The 25,700-nt window shown below is 57.1% G+C and overlaps 2 protein-coding genes across 2 annotated transcripts; one reads left to right on the top strand and one right to left on the bottom strand.

Annotated features, from left to right (window-relative positions):
• Positions 1 to 559: 559 nt before the first annotated feature.
• TBC1D10C (TBC1 domain family member 10C) lies at positions 560 to 17,601 on the bottom strand. Its single transcript, XM_048855246.2, has 10 exons — positions 17,294 to 17,601; positions 16,671 to 16,885; positions 11,276 to 11,375; positions 10,755 to 10,862; positions 9,483 to 9,589; positions 8,550 to 8,664; positions 7,776 to 7,841; positions 7,073 to 7,262; positions 6,237 to 6,391; positions 560 to 1,695 (listed from the first exon to the last, which is right to left on the bottom strand). Exons 1-10 carry the CDS (start codon positions 17,489 to 17,491, stop codon positions 1,177 to 1,179), a joined length of 1,773 nt encoding a protein of 590 aa, XP_048711203.2. The 5' UTR covers positions 17,492 to 17,601; the 3' UTR covers positions 560 to 1,176.
• Positions 17,602 to 18,931: 1,330 nt separating this feature from the next.
• PPP1CA (protein phosphatase 1 catalytic subunit alpha) lies at positions 18,932 to 24,770 on the top strand. The gene is made up of 7 exons (XM_048853884.1): positions 18,932 to 19,117; positions 20,711 to 20,842; positions 21,113 to 21,343; positions 21,824 to 21,928; positions 23,164 to 23,387; positions 23,759 to 23,893; positions 24,342 to 24,770. Exons 1-7 carry the CDS (start codon positions 19,063 to 19,065, stop codon positions 24,450 to 24,452), a joined length of 993 nt encoding a protein of 330 aa, XP_048709841.1. The 5' UTR covers positions 18,932 to 19,062; the 3' UTR covers positions 24,453 to 24,770.
• The last annotated feature ends 930 nt before the right edge of the window (positions 24,771 to 25,700 follow it).

Raw genomic sequence — 25,700 nt, 5'->3', positions numbered from 1 at the left:
GGCACCTTCACTGCTGGCCATCCAGGTTTCTAGCCCAGCTGGCTTCCACGTAGAAAGCCACTGCGAGATCCTCAGGGTACAGATGTGGGGACCCACATGAAAGACCCCCTAAGCTTATTCTTACCAGCTTAGGTTAAAATCTTCCCCAAGGTACAAACTTTGCCTTGGCCTTGAACCGTATGCTGCCACCACCAAGCGTTTTAAACAAAGAACACGGAAAGAGCCCACTTGGAGATGTCTTCCCCCAAAATATCGCCCCAAACCCTACACTCCCTTTCCTGGGGAAGGCTTGATAGTAATCCTCACCAATTTGTACAGGTGAACACAGACCCAAACCCTTGGATTTTAAGAACAATGAAAAATCAATCAATCAGTCTCCTGCCATTCCTGCCCTGGCCCATCCCCAGGAGGCTGCCTTAGGGCATATTTCCTTCCCCCAGTAATTCCTGTTGTTTGTCAGGTAAGAGCTGCCCTGCCCCTGCCCGTAGGTGGCTGGGGCTATTTCCTTCCTCCCACTGTGGTCTCCTGAACAAACAGGCTCCTGATTCAACACTTCTGATTGGCTTTTGCCCCCAGGACGAACTTTTAATACCATCTACACAGACAAGCTACCAAGCGGTGGCTCATCAGCCCCACCCCCCATCCTGGCCACAGCTCGGGGGGGAGGGACCCCAGAAAGAAGTTTCATTTCCCTTTAAGTTTTCAATCTGACCCCCTTCCCCGCTACAATCATAGGCTGCAGTATTCACAGGGTGGCTGCCACAGTACCCAGGGGCTTGGCTCTCCCGTAAGGAGCTGTGTGCCTCAGTCAGGTCTCCAATGGAGGGGCAGTGCTTGTGCGTGAGCAAGGCCCAGGCAGGGGCCGGACTGTTCATGTTGCTGACACCAGTGGCCAGATCGCAGTGGGCATGTCCATCACACAGTGTGAATGCTGCTGGGGACTGGGAAAATCAGGCCTTGCTGATCGGTGCTACAGGATGCAGGGGGGTCTCAACCCTCTAAGCCCAAGACCCCTTCCCTCTTCAACGCGACGCCCCACACTGTCTCCTCTCCATCCATTGAGCAAATAGGGGGTGGAGCCTCTCTTGGTGGGGCAGGCTCCGCCCCTGCCATTCAAAACAGGTCTCCAGTGAGAGGTGGAGTCTCTCTTGCTAGGGCAGGCTCCGCCCTACCCATTCAGAAATAGGTCTCCAGGTAAGGGGCAGAGTTTCTCTTGGCGGGACCAGGCTCCTCCCCTTTCCCGCCCCCTTGCGCTGGGCTGAGCATGGGATGCTGAGCCATGTGGAAAGTCTTGCCACGCGTGTCCGGTTTCTTCCTGCCTGGGGGCTTCTTCTTCCGTGCCTGCTTCTCGGCTGCCGCCTCCTCCTGCCGGCGCTGTACCTCCTCCTGCTGATGCCGCTCCTGCTCCTGTCGGCGCTGCTCCTTCAGCCGCTCCTTCTCCAGCCGGCGCTGCTCCTTCAGGAGGGGTGGGGGCGGGTCCACCACAATCTCGGGGATGAGGAATGTGGGCGCTGGGTGCTTGTCCTTCTCGGGCTGCTGCGCATCCTCCAGCTGCTGGGCGTCGAAGACGGCTTTGGCGTTGGGCAGGCGCTGCTCTGGGCGGTACCCGAAATCAGGCCGGACCTTGCATAGCTTGGCTAGCTGGCTTTGGCACTCGCGCTCCACATCGCGGTCCGAGACGGCCACGTCGTAAACCTGCAGGAGATGGGAGTGGGGGGACATCATTGGGTCTGAGTCTTGGGGGGAGCCCCGTGTGCAAAGAGACCCCAAGTGCACAGGTGAGAAGCCTCAGCTGGGTGTGTGCAGGGAAGAGAAACAGCAGAGGGCACCATGACTTTGAGTGGGCCTGACTGTTATAAAAAGCCAGTCAGCTGCAAACCAGCTGAGCGGCGAACAGAGGGAGTTTTCCTGGGCGTTCGCCTGGGGAGGGCCCACTGAGGCTTACATCTTGCCATCTTGCCGGCTTCTCTGAGTAGTTACTACAACTTCTGAGGAAGCTCGTAGAAGGAAGGTAATATGGATGGGGAGTGTTCAGCTGTTGTGACCTGCACGTCTTTCTTCCACAGGACAGAAGTGAATTTGTCTGTACAAAGTGCAAGTTGGTCTCCATATTGGAAGAGAAGGTTCAAGGTCTGAAGAAACAAGTATCGACCCTGTGTTGCATAAGAGAAACTGAAGATTTCCTGGACAGATGTCAGGATATGCTTCTACGGACACAATGTTCTGAAGATTCAGAGCAGGCTGCGCAGTGGGGACAGGAGGGTGGTGAAGAAATTTGGCAACATGTGACCTCCAGAAGAAGAAAGGGGAGTGTCCATGTACCAGCAATGCAGATACAGGTAAGCAACCGTTTTCATGTTCTCTCCACAGGTATTAACGCGGAGAGTGGACTAGATGATGGGTGACTAGGTGGGTAGAAAGTTGGCTAGATTGTCAGGCTCAACGGGTAGTGATCAATGGCTCCATGTCTAGTTGGCAGCCGGTGTCAAGTGGAGTGCCCCAGGAGTCGGTCCTGGGGCTGGTTTTGTTCAATATCTTCATTAATGATCTGGAGGATGGTGTGGATTGCACTCTCAGCAAATTTGCGGATGATACTAAACTGGGAGGAGTGGTAGATACGCTGGAGGGCAGGGATAGGATACAGAGGGACCTAGACAAATTGGAGGATTGGGCCAAAAGAAATCTGATGAGGTTCAATAAGGATAAGTGCAGGGTCCTGCACTTAGGACGAAAGAACCCAATGCACAGCTACAGACTAGGGACCGAATGGCTAAGGACCTAGGGGTGACAGTGGACGAGAAGCTGGATATGAGTCAGCAGTGTGCCCTTGTTGCCAAGAAGGCCAATGGCATTTTGGGATGTATAAGTAGGGGCATAGCGAGCATATCGAGGGACGTGATCGTCCCCCTCTATTCGACATTGGTGAGGCCTCATCTGGAGTACTGTGTCCAGTTTTGGGCCCCACACTACAAGAAGGATGTGGAAAAATTGGAAAGAGTCCAGCGAAGGGCAACAAAAATGATTAGGGGTCTGGAACACATGACTTATGAGGAGAGGCTGAGGGAACTGGGATTGTTTAGCCTGCAGAAGAGAAGAATGAGGGGAGATTTGATAGCTGCTTTCAACTACCTGAAAGGGGGTTCCAGAGAGGATGGTTCTAGACTATTCTCAGTGGTAGAAGAGGACAGGACAAGGAGTAATGGTCTCAAGTTGCAGTGAGGGAGGTTTAGGTTGGATATTAGGAAAAACTTTTTCACTAAGAGGGTGGTGAAACACTGGAATGCGTTACCTAGGGAGGTGGTAGAATCTCCTTCCTTAAAAAGAAAAGGAGTACTTGTGGCACCTTAGAGACTAACCAATTTATTTGAGCATGAGCTTTCGTGAGCTACAGCTCACTTCATAGCTCACGAAAGCTCATGCTCAAATAAATTGGTTAGTCTCTAAGGTGCCACAAGTACTCCTTTTCTTTTTGCGAATACAGACTGACACAGCTGTTCCTCTGAAACCTCTCCTTCCTTAGAAGTTTTTAAGGTCAGGCTTGACAAAGCCCTGGCTGGGATGATTTAATTGGAGATTGGTCCTGCTTTGAGCAGGGGGTTGGACTAGATGACCTCCTGAGGTCCCTTCCAACCCTGATATTCTATGATTCTATGATTCTATGATAAGAATTAGTAGGGGAAGCAAAAGTGGATGGGAACCTGGGAGGCAGTGATCATGAGATTGTCGAGTTCAGGATCCTGACACAGGAAAGAAAGGAGAGCAGCAGAATATGGACCCTGGACTTCAGAAAAGCAGACTTTGACTCCCTCAGGGAACTGATGGGCAGGATCCCCTGGAAGAATAACATGAGGGGGAAAGGAGTCCAGCAGAGCTGGCTGTATTTTAAAGAATCCTTATGAGGTTACAGTGACAAACTATCCCGATGTGTAGAAAGAATAGTAAAAAAGGCAGGCGACCAGCTTGGCTTAACAGTGAAATCCTTGCTGATCTTAAACGCAAAAAAGAAGCTTACAAGAAGTGGAAGATTGGATAAATGACCAGGGAGGAGTATAAAAATATTGTTTGGGCATGCAGGAGTGAAATCAGGAAGGCCAAATCACACTTGGAGTTGCAGCTAGCAAGAGATGTTAAGAGTAACAAGAAGGGTTTCTTCAGGTATGTTAGCAACAAGAAGAAAGTCAAGGCAAGTGTGGGCCTCTTATTGAATGAGGGAGGCAATCTAATGACAGAGGATGTGGAAAAAGCTGATGTACTCAATGCTTCTTTTGCCTCTGTCTTCACGAACAAGGTCAGCTCCCAGACTACTGCACTGGGCAGCACAGCATGGGGAGGAGGTGACCAGACCCCTGTGGAGAAAGAAGTGGTTCAGGACTATTTAGAAAAGCTGGACGAGCACAAGTCCATGGGACTGGATGCGCTGCATCAGAGAGTGCTAAAGGAGTTGGCGGATGTAATTGCAGAGCCATTGGCCATTATCTTTGAAAACTCCTGGTGATCGGGGGAGGTCCCGGACAACTGGAAAAAGGCTAATGTAGTGCCCATCTTTAAAAAAGGGAAGAAGGAGGATCCTGGGAACTACAGGCCAGACAGCCTCACCTCAGTCCCTGGAAAAATCATGGAGCAGGTCCTCAAGGAATCAATTCTGAAGCACTTAGACGAGAGGAAAGTGATCAGGAACAGTCAGCATGGATTCACCAAGGGCAAGTCATGCCTGACTAATCTAATTGCCTTCTATGACGAGATAACTGGCTCTATGGATGAGGGGAAAGCAGTGGACGTGTTGTTCCTTGACTTTAGTAATGCTTTTGACACGGTATCCCACAGTATTTTTGCCAGCAAGTTAAAGAAGTGTGGGCTGGATGAATGGACTATAAGGTGGATAGAAACCTGGCTAGACTGTCAGGCTCAAAGGGTAGTGATCAATGGCTCCATATCTAGTTGGCAGCCGGTATCAAGTGGAGTGCCCCAAGGGTCGGTCCTGGGGCCGGTTTTGTTCAATATCTTCATTAATGATCTGGAGGATGGTGTGGATTGCACCCTCAGCAAGTTTGCAGGTGACACTAAACTGGGAGGAGAGGTAGATACGCTGGAGGGTAGGGATAGGATACAGAGTGCCCTAGACAAATTAGAGGATTGGGCCAAAAGAAATCTGATGAGGTTCAACAAGGACAAGTGCAGAGTCCTGCACTTAGGACGAAAGAATCCCATGCATTGCTACAGACTAGGGACCGAATGAGTAGGCAGCAGTTCTGCAGAAAAGGACCTAGGGGGTTACAGTAGATGAGAAGCTGGATATGAGTCAACATTGGTGAGGCCTCATCTGGAGTACTGTGTCCAGTTTTGGGTCCCACACTACAAGAAGGATGTGGAAAAATTGGAAAACGTCCAGCGGAGGGCAACAAAAATGATTAGGGGAGTGGAACACATGACTTATGAGGGGAGGCTGAGGGAACTGGGATTGTTTAGTCTGCAGAAGAGAAGAATGAGGGGGGATTTGATAGCTGCTTTCAACTACCTGAAAGGGGGTTCCAAAAAGGATGGCTCTAGACTGTTCTCCGTGGTAGCAGATGATAGAACGAGGAGTAATGGTCTCAAGTTGCTGTGGGGGAGGTTTAGGTTGGATATTAGGAAAATCTTTTTCACTCGGAGGGTGGTGAAACACTGGAATGCGTTACCTAGGGAGGTGGTAGAATCTCCTTCCTTTGAGGTTTTTAAGGTCAGGCTTGACAAAGCCCTGGCTGGGATGATTTAGTTGGGGATTGGTCCTGCTTTGAGCAGGGGCTTGGACTAGTTGACCTCCTGAGGTCCCTTCCAACCCTGATATTCTATGATTCTATGACACTGGGGGGTGGGGGGAAAGTAAAGCCTGTAAAGCAGCTGCCCAGCCCCTCCCTCCCCAGCAGTGTGCACTGTGCTGTAAGCCTCTCAGGGGACTGAATTGGGGAAGGGGCAGGGCAGGGTGAGGGGGAGGTCAAAGCTGGGGACGCATGGCCCTTGGGAGCTGAGTTGGGGAGGGGGCAGAAGAAGGGGGCAGGACAGAGCTGGGGAGGCCTGTCCCTGCAGGGACTGAGTTGGGGAGGGGGCAGGAGAATGGGGGAGGAAGGAGCTGGGGATGCCTGGCCCTGTGGGTTGAATAGAGGAGGGAGGCCTGGCCCCACCAGGGGCTGTGCTGGAGGCTGGAGAAGGTTCCTATCTCTGCAGCAGAAATCCAGCCTGGTCCCTGCCTTGTGCCTCACCTCGGCCATGAATGTGTCCTCCTGCAGCAGGCGGGCCGGGATGCTGCGCAGCTTTTCCAGTGTCTCCACCACGCCCGTGCAGTCCCGCAGCTTCTCCGAAGAGCCCAGAGCCAGGCGCACCAGCACCAGCCCCACCCGGAACAGCACCTTCACCCCTGCAGGGAGATCGCAGCTGTCAGGCCCCAAGCCAGCAGTAGGGGGCGCTGGCGCAGCCCTGAAACAGCCAGGAGATGGGGGCGAGCGGGCAGGAGGGGCTGAAACAGCCAAGGTGACCTAGGAGGGAGCCATGAAACAGCTAAAGGCACCTGGGAGGGGGAGCCATGAAACTGTCAGGGGAGCTCTGTGTGAGTGAGAGAGAGAGAGAATGTGAAACAACCAGGAGGACCTACACAGGGAGGCATGAACCAGCCAGGGGAGCTGTGTGTGGGGGACACCATGAAACAGCCAGGTGAGCTGGGGGGGGTGGGGGGAGAGCCTTGAAACAGTCAAAGGCCTCTGGGAGGGGGAGCCAAGAGGTGGCCGGGTGAGCCATGAAACAGCCAGGGGACCTGGGAGGGGAGCCATGAAACAGCCAGTCAAGGTGTGTGTGGGAGCCATGAAGCAGTCAGCAGAGCTGGGGAAGGTGGAGCCATGAAACAGGCAGCAGGCTTGTGGGGAGCTGTGAAACCACCAAGACAACATGACCCGGCCCCGCCCCTCCTGGTCCAGAGCAGCCAGGATGTCTCAGCTGTGGGGGAGCATAAATTGTGCAGGACCATGCCCCCAGTACAGCCCTGGCTGCAGGCTGGATGGCTGGCAGTTGGTGGAGCTCTGGGCTGAGCCAGCGTATCACACACCCTCGCTGAGGAAGGCATCCCAGATGCGCAGCACGGTGGGGAAGGGCAGGGTGCGGCTGTAGAGGCACAGGAACCACTCAGTGATGTAGAGCAGCGGCCCCACATCATGCTTCTGTAGGTGCTTGTAGGCCTTGGGGCAGACGCGCCGCAGCAGTGCCATGAAGACCTCGCCATCTAGCAGAACTGCCTCCTGTGGGGGCAACCAAGAACCCATCAGATCTGCCCGCTGCACAGCCTCACCCTGCTGCCAAGCATACAGGCTCCAGCTCCATAGCCCTCTCCTACTCCCCTGCTGGGGAAGGTAGGGTTGGCAGTGCAGGCTCCTCCTCCTCCCTGGTGTCACAGCACCCCCTGCTGGGGAGGGTGGGGCTGGGCAGTGCAGGTTCCTCCCCCTCCGTGGTGTCACAGCAGGAATCCTCCCTCTCCCTGGTGTCCGAGCGCCCCCTGATGGGGAGGGCAAGGCCAGGCAGCTGCAGGCTCCTCCCTATCCCTGGTGTCCCAGCACCCCCTGATGGGGAGGGCGAGGCCAGGCAGCTGCAGGCTCCTCCCCATCCCTGGTGTCCCAGCACCCCCTGATGGGGAGGGCGTGGCCAGTCAGCTGCAGGCTCCTCCCCATCCCTTGCTGACTCTATGTTGCATCTTATAAGGGTCCATGACCCTGTGGAATTCCCATCCTGGGGGAGGGGCACAGGGGGTTTCTCACCATCTCGGGGCTGTAGTAGCCAGGCAGGTAGCGCTCACTGATCTGCACCAGGCACCAGAAGGCTTGCTGCAGAGGAGGGAGAGACATTAGTCATGGGGGATGTTGGGGTCCCCGGAGCACACGGGGGCAGTGGTGAATAGAGGAGAGGCACAGGGGGCTGTCAGGGGAGCAACACAGAGTTTATGTGAGGGGGAAGGTGTGTATCATGTGTGGGGAAGAGGGGAACTGGCTGCCCCAGCATGCAAAGGGGCCTGAGGGTACTGGCTAATGAGGGCTGGGAGTGGGGTTGGTGACCCGTGGGGATGGGGAGGGTGTCTTGTGAGGGGATGGGAGCTGGCTGCTCCATGGGGGAGGGCAGTGCCCATGAGTCAGTGCCCATGAGTGGATGGGGTTATATCACAGGGAGGCAGAACAGTGGGGGTGGGTACTCAACAGGGTGGGGCAGGGCAGTGAGGGCAGGTGCCTGGTGTGGGTTCAGGAGAGTGGGGACAGGGGCAGGGCAATGGGGGTGGGTGCCCTGTGAGGTGGGGCTGGGCAGTAGGATGAGGTGGGGCAAGGCAATGGGTACAGGGGCAGGACAGTGAGGGCGGGTGACCTGCAGGGAGGGGCAGGGCAGTAGGGGAGGGGCAGGGCAGTGAGGACAGATGCTGGGCAGCGGGGGAAGGGCAGGGAGTGGAGGAGGGGCAGGGCAGTGAGGTCAGGTGCCAGGGCAGGGGGGGAGGCAGTGCAGTTGGGGGAGGGCATGGTTCCCAGTAGCTGCTGAGCATGACTCACCTCAGCAGGCATGTGCATGAGCAGCACTGCAGCCACAGGGCCCTGGGCCTGGCAGTAGCCCTCGCGGGGCCGGTACACAGTGTAGGCCTTCAGGAGCTGCAGGAGCCCTCGCTGCCTGCACGGATTGGGCTGGGTGTTAGAGTTGGGCCTGGACATGGGGTGCCCGGTGCAGAGCTCCCTCCCCATACAGGACCAGAACACTGGGCCCATCTAGCCCAGTATCATCCCCTGCCACCACCCATACCCCACCCCATGTCAGATCAGACCTTTGGGAAGAGAACCCAGGTGTCCTGAGTCCATGAGGCTACGTATATACAGAACTCTCTAAATAGATACCTAGAGGGGAGTCTCTTGGGTGGATGTGTGGATAGAGGGAGGGAGGGATAGGTGTGCATGTGGATGGAGGGAGGAAGGAGTGTGAATAGGGAGGGAGGAAGGGAGGGAGGGATAGATAGAAGGAAGGAGGAGTGTGGATGGGGACTGATAGATGGGTCACACACTCCTCCTCTCCTCAGGGGTTTGGGGGTAACTCTGCTGCCCAGCTGGGCACTCCCCAGGGGACACCATTCAGTTGCAGGTTGCCCGGGTGTGGGGGGATGACTCTGGCTCATATGCCCGAGTGGTGCCCCAGCCGGCGCAACTCAATGGCATGGACCCCAGCCACATTCCCCCTGCCCCTTGGACAATCCCTGCTCTTTAGCTGGAGCCGCTGGGAGCTGGTGTCAGTGGGGAGACAGCACCACTCAGTGGCAAGTGCCTGGAATGGGAACCACAGGCCCACTAGGGCAGCGCTGCCCAGCCAGGAGGATCATCCTGGCCTGGGTGGCAGGACACAGCACCCTGCTCCAGCTGCAGGGACAACTCAGCATTAGCCCCAGCAGGGTTTTCCCTCTGCTCCCCCAGCACTTGGCTGTGCCCCTGCCACCCCCTTACCCGTGCCCCTCAGGTGACAGGAACATCTCGTGGAAGGGGAACTGGCGGTGGATGTCCTTCTCAATGGTCTCCAACCACTGCGGGTCGCCAGGTGACTGTTCCAGTTCCTACGGTGACACGGCAATGGGTGACTATGGCGATAGGAAGTGGGCCACCCCACTCCATCCCCCAGGCAGGGGCTCAGGGTTAGCGGCGGGAGATCAGGGCCTGGGGCGGCTGTTAGTGGCTCCTGGCATGGTGGTTGTGTTTGCAGGTGCAGTGTGGGCCAGAAGGGGCATCAGAGCAACTGGATGTGGGTCGTTCGGCTCTGGCTGGGACCAACCAAGAGCAATGGAAACCCCAATGACTGAACTGCCACCTATCAGCAAGGGCTCCCAGCAGGCTGAACACATGAAATCAGTTGTAGTCTCTCACCTGGGACTGAGGGACAAAGGGACACGGACAGAGAAAGGAAACTGCAGTTCTCACAGCAGCAGCATGGCTCATGGAGCCCTGGTGCTGGTCAGGACAGATGATGTCTTAACTTTTGTCCCTCTGCTTCTCCCCTCAGGACTCCCTGCACCATGTGCCTGCGGGGCCTTGGAGGGGGTGAATATCTCTGACCGGGCGTCTGGCTCAGCTGGGACTCGTGGGGCAGAGCTCATAGCACAAAATAGGAGGGCTGGAGTCCAGCAGCTCCATCTTGGAGGCATTAAGGCCTTGTGGCCAGCCCTGAAGGAAGAATGGGACCCCTCGGGAGACTGGTACACTGAAGGGGTACCCACACAGCACTGTTTATAAGCTGGGTCATAGCACAGATCCAGTGGATCTGGGCCTCGAGACGTCATATTCTGACACTGACAATGACTCACCCTGGGGCCAGATCCTGTTCTCCTGCCAGTCACCCCATGGCAGTCAGCAGGGTCAGGGAGAACAAGATCAGGCCCTTTCACCCTCTATATTAACCCCCTGCCCTCTGGCCCTGGGGAGCGGAGAGCTCCCCTCCTGCCACTGCAGCAATGCAGGTGCCTGCTGCAAGAGGTAAAGGAGCGCTCCCCTAGCAGCAGTGCTAGCTGGGATGTTATCCTCTCTGCACGCTAGTCAATACAGGGTAGCCTTGTGCATAGCCAGTGCCTAGAGCCAGGCGTGTGAAAGTGTGGGAGGCAGCTGGCTCAGAGCTTGGGGGCATCGGCATGGATGCTGGTGGGCCAGAGGTGGTGGGTGGGAGGCAGAGGATGCCGAGGGAGAGTGGGAGCTGCAAGGGAGGCAGGGGAGAGGGGAGGAGCTGGTTACCTTGTACTTGCCCTGGTTGCGGGTCATGCTGGCCTGCCCTCCACACAGCAGGGGCCAGCAGCGGGCGCGCATGGATGAGGGGATCCCTTTACGGCACAGGACCTTCACCTGGAGCCAGAGAACTGCATCAACCACAGCACAACCCTCCACAGGACAGGGCCAGGGAGAGGGGACCCAGTGCACCCCCCCATGGGACGAGGCCAGGGAATGGGGGTCCAGCATGCTAGACACTAGACAGAGCCAGGGCCCTGGGACACCGGCTTCAGGGGCAGGGAGACCCTAGCTCCAGGGGGCTCAGCTGTGTGGTATGACACTGTCAGGAGATGTAATGGGGGAAATCCTGGCAGCAGCCAATCCCCTGGGGGACTGGAGGACACTGGGGTGCCCTATGGGGAGACTGGTTGCTCCCTGGGGGAATTAGCAGGGCCCTTTGGGGTGCTCCATGGGAGGGATGAGTGCCCCACTGGGCAATCGGGGTGGCCCCATAGAGGGGTTGGGATTTCTCTGTGGCTCCTCCTCACCTTCTTGTACCTCCTGGCCATGGCCTTCTCCCAGTGTGATGTCATCTCCAGCCATCTGTTTTCCCGGTGCCGGACGAGCTCTACTGGGGGCTGGGCCGGGCTGGATTAGTGAAGAGAATGGGTGTCAGGCCAAAGGCCATCTCCTCCTCGCCCTGTGCCTCCATTCCTACCATCTCTTTGTCCCCCTGGTGCACCCCTTCTACCTCTCTTTCATTCCCTCTTTCCTCCTCGCTTGTGCCCCCTCTTCTCCCTCATTCAGTCGCCGCACTAGGCTCCCCTCCTGGGGCACTTCTCTGGGAAGAGAGCACAGCCTCCTCATTGCCCACCCCATGTCCAATCCTTCCTCTCTGCGTACTGCTGCCTCAGCTCCCTGTACCCCTGCCCTACCCTGGGGCTGGGCAGGGGGAGGTGGCACCTGGGAATGTGAAAACTAAACACTGGGCAAATCAGGATGTTCCAACGTCACCTTAACTCTGACCCTTCTCCTGCCTAACCCCAGCTACAGGCTGGCAGCACCATCACCCTGCCAACACTACCCCCAGATGAGCCATAGACCTCCCCCCCAGCGTCACCCTCACATTCTGCATGCTGAGGGAGCATTGTCTTAACCGTCTGTTATTGTTTAGAGACCCAGAGCATTGCTTTTCACTCTCCATGTGCTTCAGAGACACCCCACAACCCCCACACTCCCACCAGAAGCACAGATCTCTTGTTTATTGGGTTTGTAAATTCATGGGGCACATTCTGAGCAACCAGATCTGGATGCATTCCCTCTGCCATGGAGACCATGAGTTTGAGTAACGGCCAAGTAAGCAAGGAGTAATGATTAACAGCTAATCAGTGAGTAATGACTGAGTAAATACTTACTAATCCCTGAGTAACAAGTGAGTAAACACTGAGCATTAGCAAGTAATTGCTGAGTAGCATCTGAGTAAATATCAAGTAATGCTTGGGTAATGACTACATAAACCCGAGTAGCAGCAAAGGAGTGATCAAGTAACAACTGAGTAAACCATGAGTAATGACCAGGTAAAGACCAAATAATGACTCAATAAACACTTAGTAACAATTTAGTAAACCCTGACTACTGAGTAATGACTAAATGAACACCACACAATGCCTTAATAACCACTGAGTAAACCCTGAATAATGACTGAGTAAATACTAACTGAATACTGAGCAATGGCTAAGCAAACACCAGGTGGCATTTGAATAATAACCAACTAAACATGGCTGAGTAATGACCTAGCAAATGCCAAGGGCTCAACTCCCTGTTGCCCTAGGGAGTCTTTATGCAGAGGACCCTAGGTCCAGGTGCAAAGTTGGCTTTGCCAGTTCATGTGCCACCTTGCAGCAGCCCCAGGTAGATGTGGTGTCCTAGGGGCAGAACAGGAGAGGGGAGGTGCTGCACTGTCTCTGACTGTTCTGTGCAAAGCTCCATCGGTCTACTGCAGCAGAGGCACTAGTTGAGCCTCAAGGGTTGTTGTAGCCTGTGAGAAGGGCAGAACTGGCACCTGCCACAAACTGCCTGCCCTCCATCTGGGCCTATGTAACACCTGAGTAACAAGCGAGTAAACCCTGAGTAACGAGTGAGTAAACACTGAATAACAAGCGAGTAAACACTGAGGCCTGGTCTACATATAAAACTTAGGTCAACCTAGCTACATCACTAAGGACTGTGGAAAATGTCATGCCCTGTGCAACATAGTTAGGTCAACCTAACCCTGACTGCAGACACAGCTAGGTTGATGGAAGAATTCCTCTATTGGCCTAGCTACCGCCTCTCGACGGGGGTGGATTTACTACAGCAATGGAAAAATGCCTTCCCTCACCATAGCACGTGTCTACACTATAGTGGTGCTGCTGTAACAAGTGAGTAAACAACATGGAGTAACAAGTGAGTAAACACTAAGAATGTAAGAGAGGCCATACTGGCTCAGACCAATGATCCCTCTAGTCCAGTATTCTGTCTTCTGAGAGTGGCCAATGCCAGGTATTTCAGAGGGAATGAACAGAACAGGGCAATTATTGAGTGATCCATCCCATATCATCCACTCCCAGCATCTGGCAGTTACAGGTTTAGGGACACCCAGAGCATGGGGTTTGTCCTTGACCATCTTGGCTAAAAGTAATTGATGGACCTATTCTCCATGAACTTATCTAATTATTTCTTGAACCCAGCTATACTTTTGGCCATCACAACATCCCCTGGCAATGAGTTCCACAGACTGACTGTGTGTTGTGTGAAGAAATACTTCCTTTTGTTTGTTTTAAACCTGCTGCCTGTTAATTTCATCGGGTGACCCCGGGTTCTTGTGTTATGTGAAGGGATAAATAACACTTCCTTATTCACTTTCTCCACACCAGTTATGATTTTATAGACCACTACCATAGCCCCCCTTAGTCGTTTCTTTTTCAAGCTGAACAGTCCCAGTCTTTTTAATCTCTTCACATGTAAAAGCTATTCCATACTCCTAATCATTTTTGTTGTAATGAGTAATGAGCACCTAAACACTGGGTAATCAGTGTGTAAACACTGACTATTGAGTGTGTAAACACTGAGTAATGAGTAAATAAACACTGAGTAATGTGTGAGTAAACACCAAGTAATGAGTGTGTAAACACAGAGTAATGAGTGAGTAAACATTGAGTAATGTCCACATATAAACACCAATGAGTGAGTAAACATTGAGTAATGTCCACATAAACACCGAGCAATGAGCGAATAAACACCGAGTAATGTCCATGTAAACACTGAGTAATGAGCAAATAAACATTGAGTAATGACCAAGTAAACACTGAGTAATGAGCGAGCAAATACTGAATAATGAGCAAATAAACACTGAATAAAGAGGGAGTAAGACTATCAGTGTTTTAACCCACAGAGCTTCACTCTCATACTCTTTATCAGGACACGGGTGTGGGCAGTGACAGGTCTGTTGGGCAGGGGAATTGCCTTCGGGGGCAGGTTGGCAGCCCCACCACATGCAACCTTCCCAGCAGCACAGAGTGGATCCCCAGGGCAAGGCTGTAGGAAAGGATCCCAGGGAAAACAGGTGTGGGGCTGAACAGGGCTGTTCTCTCTTCTCTCCTGGGCCCGTTCACACCCTGAGCCGCTCGGCGGGGTGAGGTGGGGGTGGGAGAGGCTGGGGCACTGACGTCCCTGACCGCACACTGCTGCAAGCACGGTGTGCACATCACCATGGAGACAGGGACAGGATGTGGCTGAGCCATGAGCTGCTGAAACAGGAAGTTAGTTCATGCGGGTCGAGGGGTCCAGGGTGCTCCCCTCCCTTGGCCCAGCACTCACAGTGCTCAGAGCCCTTCCCAGAGGGGTGAGGGGCCAGAGCTCTTCTCTGGGGCTGACATGGGCCTCACACCCGTCATTAGCACACGCCCCACCCCCAGAACCCAAAGAAAGAAAAGGGCCATGGACAGGTGTGAGTAGTTAGGAAGAAAACCACAGCTTCTGAGCTCATGTCCTCTGCAGGATCATGGCATGGGAATGGGGCAGAGTTCCCCAGCTTCCCCCAGGGCCGGAGCATTCTCCAGGCCTTGGTGCCTGGCAGTCCAGAGGGGACATCTCTAAAGACCCGCTCGAGCTCATCACAAGTTCTGGGATCAGTGGAGGAGTCACCCCTGGGCTCCACAGGAGATCAGACTAGACCAGTGGTTTTCAGCCTGTGGTCTGCAGATCATGGGTGGGGTCTGCAGATCATGTCTAAGATTTCCAAAGGGGCCTGCACCCTCCATTTGAAATTTTTTTGGGGTCTGCAAATGAAAAAAGTTGAAAACCACTGGACTAGATGATCAGAACAGCCCCTTCTGGCCTTCCAGCCAGGGATCCAGGAGCCTTCCCATGCCTCCGCGTGTTGCATTGATGTCATAGTTTGCATTTCATTTCCTACGGTTTTTGTAACGAACAGTAAGGAAGGGGAGGGAAAATCCCCTCCAAAGACAGAGCTTCCATCTCTGGTGTTCCTGAGCTCTGCTCCTTTGCAGGCGCACCTTGCAGATTTCAGAACTGGGATCTGTTTGGTTAGACCCTACTTAAACATGCCCCCCTCCCCCAAGGGAGAACCTTGGAATCCTGACTGAGCAGGTAGTTAGAAAACCCCACCCTGTCATCTGCCTTTAGCACACTGTGCATTAAAACAACAACCAAACAGACCTTAGCCTTGCCATGCTGGATAATCACCACTAAACCCCTTGGCACTAGCTAAGCTTAGCCCTCACATTTGTTATCACCATCAGCTAGCCCAGTGTCCAGGGAGACACCCCAATAATCCAGGTCCCAGGGAAGCAGGAGAGGATGTTATAGTAACATAGCATCTTTCACCCTGCAGCACTTTGCAGTCAGTGCTGGCTGTGTGAGCTGGGGCAGGTCACCTGCCCTGCTTGGTGCCTCAGTTTCCCCATCTGTACAATGGGGAGTAGGACACCACCCCCGCACCTCTCCCATCATGGGATGGCAGGTGCTCTGGAAGAGCTAGGTGTTATTGTGATTGTAGACGTAGACAGTTATGGGGCTGGGGCTGCCTCTAGGAAGGAGGGCACACAGGACACTCTGCTGCAGGAAGCGGGGCAGCAGCATGGCACACTGGCACCAGGGTGGCATGGGCTCTTCCAAACCCTACCCCGAAAGCTCCCGCAACCTCAGCTGACCCAGCCATGAGGCTGATGGCCTGAGCCGACTCTACCTGGATCCAGCTTTGGGGCTGTACACCCACTCGTGATTCCCCAGCTGGGGGAAGGTACAGAGAGTGAACCAGGGTGCCCAGGGACCGTTGTGCCTCCCCAGCAGAGGGCCTGCCCTCACTAGCACCTTGGGTGTGGAGACCCCAGAGGGCATCCCCGACATATTCCCTGGGTCGGGGGCTCCCCTACATCCGGCTGTTAGGGAGGTGGGGCTGGTGCACAGGGCCCTGATGCAAGAGTCCCAAACTGTTCTCTCTCCCAGTTTCTGAGACCCTCGTTCCCCAAACTCCACCTCTTCCCTGCTTCTGCCCCACCCCCCAGGGGGCAGCAGGACTAGGAGAGAGGTGGGGGGCAGGGCCACAACCACAAGCTGCTCCTCTTGGATGTGGGCTGATTCCCCAGTCCCCAGGCCAGGGGCTCAGCTCCTCTGTGTATGTCCGTTCTATGGGCCTGAGCACCCCATATCCTCAGCTCACAGACTGGGGAGATGCTGGATCCAGGCTCAAAGCTCAGGTGGGTATCAGCCCAGCACCCATGATGGTTCCAGGGAGGAAGAGATCAGGACGAGGAATGGGACCCAGGCATCCAGGTCAGCCATGCAGCGTGCTCACCCCCAGGGGACACAGGAGTGCCTTTTGCAGCACCCCTCTGCAATGCCCACTTTGAGCACTCCAATGCCCAGGCCTGCCCCACTCACCCATCCTGGGCGCCACTGGCCCCAAGGAAGCCATAGCGGTCGGTCTGGCGATAGGGGGCAGCCCCGTTCAGCTCAGAGTCGGAGCCCAGCGAGCTGGAGTCATCATGGCGCCCAAGGGCTGAGTCGAAGGTGTCCAACAGCTCCTCCGGGGTACTGAGGCTGGAGGAGTCAGCAGAGGACATGGGGCCGGACGCCATGCCTGCGAGCCCAGCACCCTGCAGAGGGAGAGAGGGCAGGGAGAGGGGCCTGCAGTGAGCGCCCAGCATGGCCAGCCCTGAACCCAACACCCCAGGAGACATCCCCAGGGTCTGACCTGCCCAGGGCCCTGCACCCCCATCTCCCCCAGGGTCTGCCCCCTGGTGCCCCTCATCCCCTCTCCCCCAGAGTCTGCCCTGTGTACTGGGGGGAGGAACCCACGGGGGCCTGGTTTCTGGGCAGGGAGCGTAACACCCTCACACAGAGCCCCCCACCCCAATTCTCTTGTGTCTATCCCGGGGGTGACTTTGTGCAGCCCTGGTCTCCAAGTTTGGCCCCCTGGCACAGCTCAGGGGGGTTCCTAGGCAATGTCCCCACATTGTCCCCAAGAAGCCCTCCCCATGCTCCATTCCCTCGTTCCCACTCACCTTCAATGTGCCCAATCCCCTTAGCTCGTGCTCTGTGCTGGGGCCGTTCCCAGTGGAGCAGTGCCCAAGTGGCACGGTCGTGCATCCGTCCCTTGCCAACACCTCAGTCCAGCGCGCTCCCCACGGGCGCTGCAAACTTATTTCCTCTTTGCTGTCATTTCCTTTTGCACCTGACAGGGCTGATGCAGCAGGCAGCATGCGGGTGAAGGGGGAGGGGAACCTGAGGCCACGGGGAGTGTGTTTGTGGGGCAGCGCCCCCACCCCGCTCCCTGAAGCGCCCCCTGCTGGCAGAGGCTGGAGCTGGAGTAGCCGGGAGTTCCCCCCGCCCCAGCCAGCGCCCCCACCCGGCTCCCTGCAGCGCCCCCTGCTGGCAGAGGCTGGAGCTGGAGTAGCCGGGAGTTCCCCCCGCCCCAGCCAGCGCCCCCACCCGGCTCCCTGCAGCGCCCCCTGCTGGCAGAGGCTGGGGCTGGAGTAGCCGGGAGCTCCCCTCCGTCCCAGTCAGCGCCCCCACCCCGCTCCCTGCAGCGCCCCCTGCTGGCAGAGGCTGTGGCTGGAGTAGCCGGGAGCTCCCCCTGCTCCAGCCAGCGCCCCCACCCCGCTCCCTGCAGCGCCCCCTGCTGGCAGAGGCTGGGGCTGGAGTAGCCGGGAGCTGCCCCCGCCCCAGCCAGCGCCCCCACCCCGCTCCCTGAAGCGCCCCCTGCTGGCAGAGGCTGGGGCTGGAGTAGCCGGGAGCTGCTCCCGCCCCAGCCAGCGCCCCCACCCGGCTCCCTGCAGCGCCCCCTGCTGGGAGAGGCTGGGGCTGGAGTAGCCGGGAGCTCCCCCCCACCCCAGCCAGCGCCCCCACCCCGCTCCCTGCAGCGCCCCCTGCTGGCAGAGGCTGGGGCTGGAGTAGCCGGGAGCTCCCCTCCGTCCCAGTCAGCGCCCCCACCCCGCTCCCTGCAGCGCCCCCTGCTGGCAGAGGCTGTGGCTGGAGTAGCCGGGAGCTCCCCCTGCTCCAGCCAGCGCCCCCACCCCGCTCCCTGCAGCGCCCCCTGCTGGCAGAGGCTGGGGCTGGAGTAGCCGGGAGCTGCCCCCGCCCCAGCCAGCGCCCCCACCCCGCTCCCTGCAGCGCCCCCTGCTGGCAGAGGCTGGGGCTGGAGTAGCCGGGAGCTGCTCCCGCCCCAGCCAGCGCCCCCACCCGGCTCCCTGCAGCGCCCCCTGCTGGGAGAGGCTGGGGCTGGAGTAGCCGGGAGCTCCCCCCCACCCCAGCCAGCGCCCCCACCCCGCTCCCTGCAGCGCCCCCTGCTGGCAGAGGCTGGGGCTGGAGTAGCCGGGAGCTCCCCTCCGTCCCAGTCAGCGCCCCCACCCCGCTCCCTGCAGCGCCCCCTGCTGGCAGAGGCTGGGGCTGGAGTAGCCGGGAGCTCCCCCTGCTCCAGCCAGCGCCCCCACCCCGCTCCCTGCAGCGCCCCCTGCTGGCAGGGGCTGGGGCTGGAGTAGCTGGGAGCTGCCCCCGCCCCAGCCAGCGCCCCCACCCCGCTCCCTGCAGCGCCCCCTGCTGGCAGAGGCCGCGCTGCGGAGCCGCGCCCTCCCTTGGGGCTATAGGCCCGTGTCTGCTCATAATCCCTCCACTCCTCTAGGGGGCGCGGCGCTCCCGACCCGCCTCCTAGCTGAAAGCGGCAGTCAGTCAGAGCCAGGCTCTCGGCCCGGACCTCGCGGAGCCAAGCAGGCGGGCGGGGGGTGAGTGCAGCGTGAGGAACCCAGGAGTCCGGGCCTCCCCCCGCAGAGCCGCCATGTCGGAGGGCGAGAAACTCAACCTGGACTCCATCATCGGGCGGCTGCTGGAAGGTGCGGTGGGGCCGGGACGGGAGGAGCCCGAGCGGGGGCGATGGAGGGCGTGGGGCGGTGCTGGGGATTTGTCCGGTTGGCTCCTGCCCTGCCCCCCGCCCCGCACGGGCTGGGCTGTGGCGGGGTCGGCCGCGGGGAGCCCCGGGGCGCTGTGGCTGGAACGGGCCGGGCGCTCCGGGAAGTTCCGTGTTGACTTCGTGGGTTCCTTTGTTTTCGCTCGGGTCTCCCTGCCTGCAGCGCGCTCCTGGGCGGGGGTCAGGGCTGGCCCTTCGTGCAGGGCGGGGACCAGGGCTCCGGTAGCGGCCCGGCCGCTTGCTGCCTGCCCCACGCCGGCCGGGCCCATGGCGTGTACGTTTCATGGCAGTCCTGGGTGGGACTCGCTGTTCCTAGGCCCCAGGGAGGAGCTAGGGACTCTCCCATTCCCGGGGGCGGTGTGGGGACTTGATCGCCGCTGGAGGGGGAGACCCCTGGGGGTGGGGGCGTTTGTGGAGGGAGGGGAGACCGGGAAGAGGGGGGCGTTTGTGGAAAGAGTCAGACCGGTGTGGGGGGAGGTGACGGTGGTCCCAGTGCGACCTCTGATCTCCCAGTGCTGCTAACAAAAGGGAGGGAGAGATTAGCTGTTACTTCCCTGCACCCTTATAATACTACGGGTGTTTGGGTGGGCGACCCTAGCTACGCTTTTTGGGTGGTAGTTGACCCCTGGGGCTGGACCCTGGACCGGAGCAGTTGCTGAGCGGCAGATTATCTGATCTCGCATCCCCATGCATCACAAAGGCAAAGCAGAAGCATTAGTCCTGTGTGTCATATGGGGAAACTGAGTGGCCCAAGGTTACAGAACAGTTTAGAGCTGGAGAAAGAACCCAGGTGCCTGGTCTCACAATCCAGTATCAACTACCAGGCCACCCTGCTTCTTAAAACGTGTATTCTTGCAGCCTGCACTGTTGAAAAGGGCTTTAGTGTGACCAGGAGCGGAGGGGGTGGGGAATGGGATACAGGACCTTTTCCTCTAGTGGGCACTGGCTCTGATCCAACCCCAGAGTGGGAGGACTTGCTGGCTTAGAGGGGTGTGAGAATGGGACATGGGGCCTTTCCCCACTGGGGGTGCTGGGTCCAATCCTGCCCTGGGGTGGAGGGACTGGCTGGCTCAGAGGGGTGAGGAAATGGGATGCAGGGCCTTTCGTCTGTAGGGGGTACGAGCTCTCCTCTAGTAGAGTGTCTGAAGATCCCATATGGGTTCTGGCCGAAGGTCCTGTGTGAGATGCCCTGGTGGGTCTGGGTCCAGCCTCACTGCACCTCTTGAGCCGGCTGCACAGAGCTGGTGAGGACCTAGGCTGGGCCAGGGCTCCTTGACACCTCCTCCCCCTTTGCTGGTCTTGACTCACCTGTTAACCTGCCCGTGTGTGTGTGTGTGTGTGTGTGTGTGTGCGGGGGGTACATAGGCCTGCCCAGAAAAGCCTCAGGCAGTTCAGCCCTGTAGTCCCTTGAACCATTCCAGCTGGAGCTGGGGCCTTGCCCTGAGCTGTGGGGGGTCTGTGAGCTTTGCAGGGGCTATGACCGCAGCCCAGCAGAGACGCCCACTGTGCTGTGTTGCAGTGCAAGGCTCCCGGCCTGGCAAGAACGTGCAGTTGACGGAGAGTGAGATCCGGGGCCTCTGCCTCAAGTCGCGGGAGATCTTCCTGAGCCAGCCCATCCTGCTGGAGCTGGAGGCACCACTGAAAATCTGCGGTGAGTGAACAAGGTCGGGGGTGGGAACCTTCCTCCTAGCAGCCATGGGGTAGAGGCTGGGGGGATTCCCTGCACCTCTTGTTCACTGGGGGGGTTCGCTGGCTTGGGCTCGGCGGGGGGGAAGCCAGGGCTGGATCTGTGGCCCACTTCCTGGCCTTTTCCAGAGGTGGGAGGGATCCCTAGGTCTGTGGGGGGAGGACCCTGGCTTTGTGGGGGAGGCGGGTTAGGCCTGGCTGTGGTAGCTGCTGTACTCCCCTCCTGACCTCCCAGGTGACATCCATGGGCAGTACTACGACCTGCTGCGGCTCTTTGAGTACGGAGGCTTCCCGCCTGAGAGCAACTACCTCTTCCTGGGAGACTATGTGGACCGGGGGAAGCAGTCGCTGGAGACCATCTGCCTCCTGCTGGCCTACAAGATCAAATACCCTGAGAACTTCTTCCTGCTGCGCGGCAACCATGAGTGTGCCAGCATCAACCGCATCTACGGCTTCTACGATGAGTGTGAGTGTGGGGGCCCCTCACCACCACCACCTGGCCCCCTGAATTTCCCCCCCCAACCCAGCTCCCCTCACCCTTACCATGAGCGCTCCAGCATCAACCGCGTTTACGGCTTCTATGATGAGTGTGCCCGCATTACTCTGCCCCCTGTACACTCCATATCCTCCACCACCCCGTATCTATACTCTTGTACCCCCTCTGCCCTGACCACCATATCCTCTACACCCCGAACCATGAGTGTGCCAATGTCCATGGCAGAGGGCAGCCTCTGCCCTATATCCCATGTGCCCCCTAGCTGACAGGGTCTGACTGGCACCCCCTACAGAGGAAAGCCCTATGTGCCGTCACTGTACAGTTCATTTGGCTCCCTGTATGGCCTAGGTCTCTCCCAGCAGGCCAGGGCCCAGCCTTGGGGGGGGGGGGCCTAGCTCCTGTGTCTCCCACAGTGACTGGACTCCCATCCCCCCACATTGTCCCCCACAGGCAAGAGGCGCTACAACATCAAGCTGTGGAAGACGTTCACCGACTGCTTCAACTGCCTGCCCATCGCTGCCATTGTGGACGAGAAGATCTTCTGCGGTCATGGAGGTGTGGGAGGGGCTGCAGGGTGTGTGGGGCAGTGACCCTGTCCTGGGGGGGGCGGGGCAGGGAGACAACCTAGTGGGGTGTTTCAGGAATTCCAGTGTGGGCTTCATCCAGTAGAGGGCACTGCTGGGGAAGGCGGAGGGTGCTAGTGTCCCATGGGGCTGTGGGCACTTGATCAGGGCAGGGTGTTGGGGTAGGGCTAATGGATGCTGGGAGAGCTGTGGGGGGTGGGAGCATCTGGGGTGGGCTGCTGCAAGGCAGATATTGGGGGGCAGGGAGTTGCTATAGGGGCTGTGTATGGTGGGATAATTAAAATGTAAGCCCCTTTGTTTTCAGTTTAAACTGATTTTTACCGAAAAATTCCCAGGTTTTTACAAAAAGTATTATTCATTTTTTTTCTGATTTTCACCCTACTTTTCCGTCATTCAAATATATATAAAAAAATGTTTGATTAGGAAAATACAAAGCATTGCATGAGCTATATGTATCACGATAATACATTAGTCTGTATATATGCAAAGCTGCCTGTTGAACTAAGGCTATGTATTGGTCTAGAAGATACATGCAAGAAATAAAGAGGCAACATGCAAAATCTGAAGTGCATGTGCATCTGAACATACTGATGAATCTCATGCTCACCACGTACACATTTCAAGCTGTTAGCAGATAACGGTTTAAAGATCTGACACACTAAAATGAGAAGAAAATCTGTATCAGAATACATTTCTGAACAGAAGGAAGTATTCAAAAGTTTTCAAAAACAAAAACAGGAGAAAAGGATGAAGTTGAGTGTATGTGCTGCAAATGGTGTGGCCCAATTATTAAATGTAAATATTTATATGCGAATAGTTCTAAGTCTACACCAGTAAACTGTTCAAATAAAAAGCTTTATTTGGGGATTAGAGATCTATTGTTTTCTTAAACTCAGAGGTGACATTGTGTTTTGAGTTCTGTTTTAGTTCTGCAGCAAACCACATTGATGAATGGAATTCACAGCATTAATTTACTGAATACTTTTCCCCCGTCCTTCCGTCCACCAAAATAAAACCAGTATTTACCCAGAAAAATTAAGTTTTTTGCACTGATTTTTCACCTGGTGGTGGTGTTGTGGTAATAAACACTGATAAATTCCTGGAGAAAATTAAATAAAATAAAAACTGAAAACAAAGGGCCCTATTAATATGCTACCACAGTGTGTGGGGCGGAATCTAACAGACTAATTTCCCCCCTCCCCTCAGGGCTCTCGCCAGACCTGCAGTCGATGGAGCAGATCCGCAGAATCATGCGCCCCACGGACGTGCCAGATCAGGGCCTGCTGTGCGACCTCCTCTGGTCTGACCCCGATAAGGATGTCCAGGGCTGGGGCGAGAATGATCGCGGCGTCTCCTTCACCTTTGGCTCTGAGGTGGTCGCTAAGTTCCTGCACAAACACGACCTGGACCTTATCTGTCGGGCACACCAGGTACTAGCGGGGGAGGGGGGGGGCGGGGGAGCCCAGCACTAGGGGGCTGTTGGATGAGATTGAGGGGCATCAGAAGGGCCGGGATGGCTGGGGGGCTGTGGGTCTGGATGGAGGGCCATCGTCAGAACTGTGTGGGGTGCTCTCTGGTGGGGCTTCCCCTGGCTGTGGGGTACAGGAACCTGCTGGCTGGGGGTGGCTTGCATTGTTTGGATCAGTCTGTTCCTGCTCCTGCGTCCCATGTGGGTGACAGAGAGGGGTTAGTCTGTGGTGCCAGGCTGTGCCAGTTTGGGGGTCAGGCAGAGCTGGGGGCATGGAGTGGGGTGCCTGGGGATGGGTTGAGCCAGATACTAACTTCTGTCTCCCTGCCCCAGGTGGTGGAGGATGGTTACGAGTTCTTTGCCAAGCGCCAGCTGGTGACACTCTTCTCAGCCCCCAACTACTGCGGCGAGTTTGACAACGCAGGCGCTATGATGAGTGTGGACGAGACGCTCATGTGCTCCTTCCAGGTGAGCCCGGGGCAGGGCAGTGCCATGCCCACCCTGCTGGGGCAGGGGGGGTGTGGAGCCAGCACCCTGCGGCAGCCCTGGCCCTGCAGCCTGAGCTCCCTGCCAGGGGGAGCTGGGAGGGGTGTCAGACATCAGCTGGGATAATGGCGAGTGGGGGACGAAACCTCCTGCAGAGGACAACCCCCCTTTCCAGTAACAGCCCAGATGGGGAAGGGTCTGGGCCTTAGAGGAGCTGTGGGGACCCCAAGTCTGGACTCTGAGGAGGTGTGTCCCTATGGCAGCCACTTCTTCAGTGAGGGGGCGGGGCTGAAATTTCAAGAGCAGTAGATCCTCTGGGCTGCGGGGGCTGGAATGGGCCCTGGCCCAGTACCTGTGCCGGCTCTTGAGGGGCAGGGCCCAGCAGGCTGGGACCCCCTTCTCTGCATCCAACCTGCCTCTTCTCCTGCAGATCCTGAAACCGGCTGACAAGAACAAGGGCAAGTACGGGCAGTTCAGCGGCCTGAACCCCGGCGGGCGCCCTGTCACACCCCCGCGTAACTCAGCCAAGGCCAAGAAGTAACCAGCTGCTCCCCCTGCCCTACCCCATGGACTGGGGGTGCCCCTTCACTGCCCTGTCCTTAGTTCTCTGCACAGAGGGGCTCTGCTGTCTAGTGCCCACCCTGCCTGCCTGGGGCAGAGCTGATTTATTATTTTTAAACTCCTGGAGTTTGATACCAAAAATCCTGCTCTGGGGAGAGGGAGCCAGAGAGGGCTCTTGATTCTGGGGGAGTGGGTTTAACCTTTTTGGATCAAGTCTATTTTGCCAGTTGAGCCCCTTGCCCCTCCCCCACAATGCTGAGAAGATTTTTTTTGAATAAATATTTACCAGAAATTCTTATCCTGCTGCCTCCCTGTCCCTCCATTCCCAACCCATGGCAGGGGCTCTCTGAGGGGCTATGCAGGGAATACCCTGTCTTGCCCCATGCTGAGGCTCTAATGCCCCTGGGAGTGGACAATGGTATCTCCCCTCAGCCCCTGCCTGTTGCAGCCAATGCCACAGGGCGCTCCTTTCTGACCTGTGAGCAGGGGCCTAGCGCCTTCCAGCCCCCAGCACCTCCTCACGCGCCCCCCCCTCCCCTGGCGGAGTGCTGATGTGCAGCCACTTTTGGGGAGAGCTGTGCTGCCCCTACACCATCGGTTGGGGTTGTGTTATGGTGGGGCCATGAACTAGCCTGGTATGATGGAGAGCAGGGGGCCACAGCCCTTGCAGGGACCTTGATGGCTCCAGGAGCCAAGGGCTCCCTGCCAGAAGGGGGTGCTGAGGGTGTCAGTGCAGCTGAGCCCAGACTGCCCCCTCATTAAGATGGGAGGAGGCAGCATGTGGGGGTCACTGTAGCAGAGGATATTGGGGTGAACTCAGCTGCCTGGAAGGGGGTATGACAGCCATTACAATGGGAGTGTGCTGGAGGGGGAAAGCATGGGCCTGCTCTTCCTGACCCCAGTGTGGCTGGGAAGCAGCAGGGCTAATAAGAGCCAGGTGCCCAGGAGCAGGACACAGCCCCCTGCTCTGCCTAGTTTGTGGCCCCCCAGCAGACAGTCTGGCAGCTTCCCTCAGCCGAGGTAGACACCATGCACACTGGCAGCTGCAGATTTGCTGGCTTCTAACCAGGGAAAGGGTGGGGTGGGGAGACTGCTTACTGGACCCCAGGGCTGGGTGGGATGGTGCTCCTGGGCAGTAAGAGGGTTACAGTGTGCCCCAGCTGCTCAGCCTGTGGCTGTTGTTAGCCCAGCAGCTCAGCTTCATAGCCAGCTCACTCACGGCCAGCAG

This window comes from Caretta caretta, chromosome 6 (genome assembly GCF_965140235.1).
Source record: "Caretta caretta isolate rCarCar2 chromosome 6, rCarCar1.hap1, whole genome shotgun sequence".
In the NCBI taxonomy this organism is placed as follows: Eukaryota; Metazoa; Chordata; order Testudines; family Cheloniidae; genus Caretta; species Caretta caretta.
Note: the sequence above shows the minus strand (reverse complement) of the source record. Positions and strands in the feature narration are given on the sequence as shown.